This window comes from Argentina anserina, chromosome 3, assembly GCF_933775445.1.
Source record: "Argentina anserina chromosome 3, drPotAnse1.1, whole genome shotgun sequence".
NCBI lineage: Eukaryota > Viridiplantae > Streptophyta > Magnoliopsida > Rosales > Rosaceae > Argentina > Argentina anserina.
Window position 1 is genome coordinate 28,867,638 of NC_065874.1, and position 8,957 is coordinate 28,876,594.

At 37.8% G+C, this 8,957-nt stretch overlaps 2 protein-coding genes across 2 annotated transcripts; one reads left to right on the forward strand and one right to left on the reverse strand.

Moving 5' to 3' along the window:
* Positions 1–2,260: 2,260 nt before the first annotated feature.
* On the forward strand, positions 2,261–7,176 carry LOC126785831 (U-box domain-containing protein 33-like; the record flags this gene model as incomplete). Its single annotated transcript, XM_050511482.1, has 7 exons — positions 2,261–2,831; positions 3,228–3,346; positions 3,750–3,859; positions 4,294–4,843; positions 5,054–5,605; positions 5,741–6,463; positions 6,812–7,176. Coding segments are annotated over 7 exons (2,808 nt in total), but the record flags the coding sequence as incomplete, so codon positions are not given.
* A 36-nt stretch (positions 7,177–7,212) lies between these two features.
* LOC126785832 (uncharacterized) lies at positions 7,213–8,957 on the reverse strand. Its single transcript, XM_050511483.1, has 4 exons — positions 8,559–8,957; positions 8,323–8,445; positions 8,051–8,212; positions 7,213–7,913 (listed from the first exon to the last, which is right to left on the reverse strand). The coding sequence occupies exons 1-4, from the start codon at positions 8,690–8,692 to the stop codon at positions 7,349–7,351; spliced, it is 984 nt and encodes a 327-aa protein (XP_050367440.1). The 5' UTR covers positions 8,693–8,957; the 3' UTR covers positions 7,213–7,348.

The window sequence follows — 8,957 nt, forward strand, 5'->3', positions numbered from 1 at the left end:
GGTGATTTACGTACGGTAAATGTAAATTTTATTTTATGTACGGTAAATGTAAATGTAAATTACATTCAGTAAATGTAAAAAGTAATTTTGGAAGGATAATTTAATAATTTTTATTTACGGAGACAGTATGTACATTTGAATAGTATTTATACGTACAGAAATATGTAAATAGTATTACTCGTACAAGAATACGTAATGAATGTGTATTTGTACAGTAATATATGATTAGTAAATACGTAAATAGTACACAGTAAAAATAGTACTCCATGAACAGTAATTCGTAAAACCAGAAATTGCTAAACAGTAACAGATTATTACTGTTACGGCATTTAAAGGTTTACGAAACGTTTCTAAATTATTTTCTTATTTTTTCAAGGTGATCGATAAATCAAGGAAATGAATTATCTTCGGAAATTGTGGAATTACGCTCGAGTTGATAAGGTGAGTAAAATCTCACATAATTACGAATCTACCCTTGCGGAGATTCAAGATTTTGTAAGAGTTTTTAATATTGAATTACGACATGTATACGATATAGTGGATTACATATATACTGTATAAATGGTAATAAGTACATATATATATATATATATTTCACTATATTATATACTGTGATGAATTCATTATGAATTGGTCATTTCAATGACGAGAATTATATATTGAGCAAGTGATTTAATTTGTACAATATGAGGTGTAATTATTGTACGTGGTTTTTAACATGGTGTTTGTTAAACGTTTTGTCTTCGGACGTGTTTATGAAATATGACATGTATATGATATAACAGATATATATATATTGTATAAATGGTAAATAGGTACATATATATATATAGTTTGCTATATAATATACTGTTATGATTTTATCGTGATGATGTTATTTTGATGACGAGATTTATATATCGAGCATGTGATTTTGATTAGTACAATATGAGGTGTGATTATTGTACGTGATTTTAACATGGAGATTGTTAAAATGTTGATTTGTCTTCGGACTTGATTTTGTACAATATGAGGTGTGATTATTGTACGTGTTTGGCAAGTCAGAACCTAGCCTTTGGCCGGGCGAAAGTTACGATACAGTTAGAGCTCTAGTGTGTCTGCCGGAGTACTGCATGTGAGGTAACAAGTGGTTATCGGCTCATGAGTACTCATATTGTTTTGATGTTGGGTAGCAGGTGGTTGCCCAATATCGGCGGTGTACTACGTGAGGGGTAACAGATGTGTACCAGCATTCATTTGTACCCGTATTATAAATGTATTTGGGTAACCAGAAGGGTTGCCCGATTTCTCATGAGCACCTTCATTTCATATATTTTTGGGACAACCAGATGGGCCGTCCATTGACTCATGAGTGCATTTATATTTGTTGATTTGTGGATTTTCGTATATCTTGATATGCGAGTTATATTTTCATTTTACTCATACGAGCTATAAGCTTACCGGGTTTGTGTTTACAATCCCGGTGCACCAATTCGATGGTGTAGGGGATAATTCCGCAAGTGTTGATTAGTGGAGATTGAGAGACGACTCCGGAGACTCGAAGTTGTTCATTATCCTGCTTGTTGTGAGGTTTCTAGTGCGGATTTGTGTTCGAGAACTCGTGAGGATTTATTTGTGAGTTTTGTGAGAGATTGTGAGAATTATTACATTTCCATTTTATGTAATGTTGAATTATAAATTTGGGTTGTAATAATTAGTTGTCTGAGTTGTAATGTGAACTTAGTAATGATCCGCTGTGCATTTAAAACGATTTCGATTCGTTGAGATTGTTTTGGTGTTTCTCGGCTTTGAAATTTTGAGTTTCTGCTCGAAATTTTAGGGTCGTTACAGCCAGTTTGGCCCTGAGTTGTGATTGAAAAAATTTGCGTTTACAGATTAAATCCGCAGTAATTTTTAAAAATTCTATTTTTTGCAACTTTTATAATTTGCCTAAAAATTATATTGAAATTCGTGAACTTAAAAAATAAATTAATTTATCAAATAATTTAGTCAAATTAGTTGAGAATTTAAATTATATGACCAAACTCAGTCACATGAGTGCAGTCAATAAATAAAGTGAAGAAATCATACAAATACGTCATAAGGAAATTGAAACGTGAACTTTTATTATTGAACTTTTGTCAATTGTTTGAAGTCTATGTACCCTCACCCACCACACATTTTTATTTCTTTTCATTTGAAAATACCCGGGGAGAGATTCAAAGATGCCCAAGAAGGCAAGAATCCAAGATGATTGATGTTCTTCCTACTTTGATTTTGATTATTTTTTCTTACAAGAAAAAACATTGACTCAACAAAAATTAAAATCTCTTGCTACTGTACCTCCAACGTCCACATTTTCCCTCCGTCACTTTCAAGTCGGCACAAAAGATCCAACCAAACCCTCACCAATTGTCCAATTCCAAACCATTCCTTCCCCCAAAACCACTTCCACATCATATCAAGTTATGAACCTCCCCACCTGCTCCACAACCCGACCCGACAACCCTCAAAAGCCCACCGGAGCTGCTTGACCCGTCAGCCTTCTGTGGAGCTCATGCAGCCTTCACATCCTCCTCATCACGGCCCTGCCGCCGAACCCACTTCTGGGTTTTCATCTCTGGTGAGTTCCCTACGTGGGTTTGACTCGCCAGCCGCTGTTTCTCAGTTGCCGGAGATTTTTGAAGAAACTAATGGCTGCGGCGGCGGCGGTGGTGAAAAGGTACACGTGGCGGTGGGCAAGTCTGTGGAGAAAGCTGTAAGCTTGCTTCGCTGGAGTGTTAAGCAATTTGGTAGTGCAGAGATTTGTTTACTTCATGTTCATCAACCTGCTCAGCACATTCCAACTCTCTGTAAGTAAAGTGGGGTCAAAATTGTTCTTTTAACTTTTTTTCTTTTTATGAATGTGTTTTAGACTTTTCTAAAGTTTGTAACTTTTTACTGAAATTTTATACCTTTATATGTTTCCTGACTTCTGAGTAATATGGATTACAAGGTTCCTAGTTTTCATTTTGAATACAGGATATGTTGTTTTTGAGTTTATACATTTCCAAAAGAATGTTTCTTTGTTGATGAATTGTCGATTGGTATTGTTTGGCGTGTGAGGGGATAGGGTTCTTGATGATAATCGAACAAAAAACTGGGTTCAGTTATGCAATAATTCGTAATGCTGAAGTGAAAGATTCAATTAGATTGAGATGGAGCTTATTTGTGTTCCTTTTTCTCCTTTGATTTGTTCTAAACTGCAGTAGGGAAGCTACCTGCAAGTAAAGCAAATGCTGAAGTGGTGTCCGCTTTCAGGAAGGAGGAAAAGGAACATAAAATGAAGCTTTTGCAAAGCTATGTGATCATTTGCGGTAGAGCAAAGGTGTTCTCCTAGTTATTACTTTGACTATCATATTAAGTAATAATTTTTGGTACAGTGTAGAAACTTAGCAACCAGAGTCTCCCCCTAGTTACATTCTTGATTATTTGGTGGAAAGAGTGGTTCCTTCCTCCTTTATTTCCTTTTTCATACCTTTCATATATACTCCAACCAGTCTTCTTCAGGAGTTGCAATTAGTTATATGCTGCCTGACAGTTTTTTTTTTCATTTATTTTCCAGACTTATTTATAGTAGTTGAATGTCGGCATTAAAATGTGTCAACAACTTTGTCTGCGATGCAAGCTTCTATATCTCTTCAAATGAAAATGCTTCTTAAATGAATAGAAACTGCATAGTATCCAAAAGAACTTGAAGAAGTCTAACAATGTAAGCATTTGCTTCACAGGTTAGAGCAAGCATTGCTATGGTTGAAGCTGATGAAATTCAGAAAGGAATTGTAGAAGCGGTGCACAGACATGGAGTTAGGAAGCTAGTTATGGGAGCTGTACCAGAAAAGTAAGTGGTGCATAAACCATTTGTGGTCTTTCTCACCGGAAATAAATGGCTCTCATTTTTGAAAATAGATATCTTGTAAAGAACACAAATAGGTTCGATATTTGCTCCCGTAACTTTGATAATGTTTGTGCACTGATTAGGCTATGTGCAAGTGATCATGCCCTCCTTCCAATGGATTGAACCAGGGTGGAATTCATATCTGGAGTGTGTTATATCTGAGTAAATCTACTAAGCAAAAAAGAAAAAAGAAATTACAGCCGAGCAATTGTGGTGTCTGGCTTTCTAAATCTTTACCATTTTCCTCCTATTTAGTTGTGAACTTGTAGTGCTATATTAATTAGCAGTCAACTTTTTATCTTTTATTCTTATTAATATTTAATTTACTTTTTAAATGTATTTATATATGAAAATAAAGAAACTAATGTCTGATATAGTTGCATGAAGGTGAAAAGAAGCTCCAGCAAAGCAAGTTATGCAGCAAAAAATTCTCCCTTGTACTGTGAAATGTGGTTTATCAACAATGGGAAACCCCTATGGACAAGAGCTGCTTCGGAGGGCCGAAATTATCTGCCTTCAGGCAGCCAACTGAATATTGCCTCTGATGAAAATTTTCAACCAATACAACATATAGAGAATGAATTTCACCCAGAGTGTCTCCAGTCCAGTTCTGCCAATAATGATATTTCCAGAATCAGTAATTGGTTTAAGAGTGAATCAGGTCGATCAGAAGCCACTCATTCATCATCAACTTTATCTTGTTCTACCCATATATGCTTACCGCACAATATTCCTAGTCCAACTAGAACAAGTTCTAGTTCTGGTTCAGGATGTAGTTCTCTCGGGGGAAGGGTGTCTTTATATTCTGATTTATATAGTAGGCTTACAGAAGCTATACTGGAAGCCGAGGCATCTATGGAGAACGCATCTTTGGAGCGATTAAAGTGCAAAAGATTAGAATCAGGAGCTATGGAAGCCATTGACAAGGTAACAATGAACTGGTGTCTGAGGTTCATTTTTAAGAACAATTGTCGTATTATGAAAGCCTCAAAGTTAGAATATGACATTTTTGGATTACTATGAATCGCTTTTTAGCTTTCTGTGATATTGGAAACTTAAAATCTGTGTCATGAAATAATTGATTTACTGAACCACTGAAATTAATAGTAACCTCAAGATTGCTTTCCTCCGATTCAGGTCAAAGCATTTGAGTTTGCACATTCACGTGATGTTAAACTTAGAACAGAGGCTGAGGATGCCCTGAGAAGTACATTGGAGGAACAAGAGAAAATCTTGGAGGAGAAGGAAGAACTTTCCAGGAGCATAAGGACTACCATGAGAAATATTGCTCTTCTAGATAATCGAGTGCAGGAAGCAAATCGTAGGTCAGAGGAAGCTTCTGGAGAAGTAAAACAAATTCAGACTTCAATTGCAGCGCTATGTCAAGAAAAACAGGATATCCAACGACAGAAGATGGAAGCCTTACGCTGGCTTGACCGGTGGAGAAGTCGTCGACAAGCTGGAGCTGCAAACTACAATGGTGTTATTGGGTCTGTTGAAGAATCACTCAAGCTGGCAGAGTTCTCATTGTCAGATCTACAAACCGCAACATGCAATTTTTCAGAGAGCTTCAAGATTGGTCAGGGAGGATATGGTTGTGTTTATAAGGGTGAAATGCTGGGAAGAACTGTCGCTATAAGAAAGCTACACCCTCATAACATGCAAGGACAATCAGAATTTCAACAAGAGGTACTCTTCTCTGTTCAGCTATCTATGGTGCAGTGCAACTTCAGAGATGGCATATTTTTCCTGCCTCCAACCAGATCTTACCCCTTGATCCTTATCTAACTAAGTTTCTGAAAACATTTGTTTCTGTGCATGCAGGTACAAGTTCTTTGTAAAATACAGCACCCTCATCTTGTAACCTTGCTTGGTGTGTGTCCTGAAGCCTGGTCCCTTGTGTACGAGTATTTACCAAATGGAAGCCTCCAAGACCATCTTTTCAGGAAAAGTAATGTGTCGGTCATGGCATGGAAGACCAGAGTACGGATAATTGCTGAAATCTCCAGTGCCCTTTGTTTCTTGCACTCTTCTAAACCTGAAAAGATTGTCCATGGTGATTTAAAGCCCCAAAACATACTACTTGATTCGGAACTCAGATGCAAGATTTGCGATTTCGGGATTTGCAGGCTGGTATCCGATGAGAATATTTACTCTGCAAGTTTCCGCCGGTTCACTGAACCAAAGGGTGCTTTTTCTTACACAGATCCAGAGCTCCAGAGAATTGGAGTTTTGACACCCAAATCCGATATTTACTCCTTTGGGCTAATTATTCTGCAGTTAGTCACCAGAAGGCCTCCAGTTGGCTTAGCAGCTGAGGTGCGCAGAGCACTTCTTAGTGGAAAGTTGACAGCAATTCTGGATAAGTCAGCTGGAGAGTGGTCTGAATCTGTGGCAAAGCGACTGGTACAGCTTGGGTTGCAATGCTGTGAATTGAATAGTTGGGAAAGACCGGAGCTTACACCAGCTTTAGTGAGGGAATTCGAGCAGTTGCATGTCTCTGAAGAGCGAACTGTGCCATCCTTTTTCTTGTGTCCAATCCGTCAGGTTAGTGATACTGGTGAATATAATCTGCTGAGTAGCTCTTTATATGGTCCAATAGCTCTCGGTTGCTAAATTTTCCAACATCTGCTAGCCTAAGGGTATATTCAGTTTTCTGAAGTTTAAAGTGTGAAGCCTTAGGTTTGAATTTTATTTGACATAGCTAGGAACTTGGGATTTATCAGAAGCAAACATCATAATTCATCTTTATTATGACTTGACACTGAGGTTTAGCACTTGTGAAAGAAGCTCGTAAGTCATAAATTCTGCAGCAAAAGGGCTCCAAGACTGGATTTTGCATGCTACTCTATCGTTAACGTTCTGTGGCTTATGCACATTATTGGTTGCTTACAGGAAATAATGCACGACCCTCAGGTGGCAGCTGACGGCTTTACTTATGAAGGGGAAGCTTTGCTTAAATGGTTACAAAATGGTACCGAAACTTCTCCGATGACCAATTTGAAATTAAGCCACTTGCATCTTACTCCCAACCATGCGCTACGGCTTTCTATTCAAGATTGGCTTTGCAAATCTTGAAATCTCGATGATTTCATATTTTTCAGGTTTAGGCTGTTGTTGTAACCTTTGTATATCATAACATAATTGAAAAGTTAGTTGGATTCTAATCATCAAAGGAAGGTACATACACAATAAACAGCAACGATGGATTTAGGGTTTATCAAGATGTGTCTTCTGAGGATTGTAAATTATCTACTTGTCAATGGAATATCAAGATGAAAGAGATTTTTCCACGCTTGAAACTGAAGAACTGACATAGCCTGGTCTTTTGTAGTAGAATCTATAGTCTACGGTCTACCCCAATTAGAACAGAAACAATAACCTCATTTCACATGCAAGGGAAGTAACATTCATACTTCTGGTCTTATCTTCTTATACAAGTAACGATGATGTACATTGATTGCCAGTGTCACTGAAAGGGTGATCATCTTCAGTACAAAGTTCGACTCTGTACTCATCATTGTTTTCTCCCAGAAGTAGTGGGTTGAACTCCTCCTCGATGTTCCATTTATCTGATACCTCCTTGATCGAAACCATGTTTTCTTTAAAACTTGTTTGAGTTTCAGGTTTCTTAGCCACCAGAGTATCCCAATAGCTACAGTTCTCTGTTTTCTTTCTTGAGTTGATGCTTACGCTCTCATTGTTCTGCTTCGATTCTTCAACTTTCTCTGGTAAATCTTCAGTGCTGGGGGATGGTAGTTGGCTTTCTTGATCTTCACGGTTGATGAAGTCAGAATTAGACCTTCCATAAGTTTCATACGATGATTCTCTTAAAATGCCTTGTGCCGAAGATGTTCTTTGGCAAAAGCTTCCAAATCCTTGAATGCCTCTGGTTACTTTTCGAGCTCGGTCTCTCTCTTCTCTAAGAAGATTTCCTTCGTTTAGCAGCTTCAGTATTCTCCCAGACTTTTTCCTAACAGCAAGACCCCAATTGAATCTGCATGCAAGTAACTATACATATGTTACAACTTACAGCTAACTATTATACCAGTAGCTGTTCTATTGCTATGTCCAAGGAGAATTTTTTTTTTGGTGTGAATAGTCCAAGGAGAATTTCATGGCAAAAAAACTGACCCTTTCTCATCTATATGCTGAAAGCCTCCCATCTGTTCAATAACACCTTTGTCAACCTCGAACTCAGCTGCAACACTCTCTGGTCCATGAGTCAACAAGTTTTCAAGCACAAACAGAGAATTGTAAGACAGCCTCCAGTCCTTCCTCTCAAACTTGAGGAACCTGATGCAATTATTAAGAAACTTAATTTGATGAACACTTGGACCAAATCATCATAGATGAGAAACATCAAGGGAAGATTGAACAATCCAAAAGCCTAGAAAGTAATTAACCTGTTGTGCAAAATCTCTACTATTCTTGTGAAGTCATCTAGTTCAAAAGCAGCCCTTGAAATTGAAGCTAAGGTCCTTGAATCTGGTGCCCATGGATTTCCATTTGTAGCTTCCTCAGTCAATCTTCACACATAAAATTGATTAAACATCAGAAAGTTTTTCAGATCAGAACTAATCCAAACCCATATAAGAAATTTTATGATTCAACCAGATCATCAAATTGGAGCAGTACTTACAACTGAGCTGGTGTAACATCTGTGAGGACCAACCTTGCGTTCTTGATCTTCTCCTTGAAAAAGAAGGAAGCTTGTTTCTTCAACTCAAGAAACAAAGGTGCAGTCGTACCACCATGGTTGCTCGAAACAGACATGTTAGACTCAGTGGCGGAACCAGGAATCTGAAATGGGTAGGGCTGGAATTAACCGGAATTTTTTTTTTTATACGAAAGTTGATTCAGTTGCAGTTTTTCGTCTGGCTTAGCCCGCCATGTGGTTCCGCCCCTGGACTTAGACTGGAGAAAAACGAGAGGAAGCAGACCAAGAACAACAACATCCACCTATCAAACAAACTGTGAGCTGCGTATGTAACCAGGCGCAGAAAATTGAGACACAAACTCAGTTAGTTTTAGATAAAAA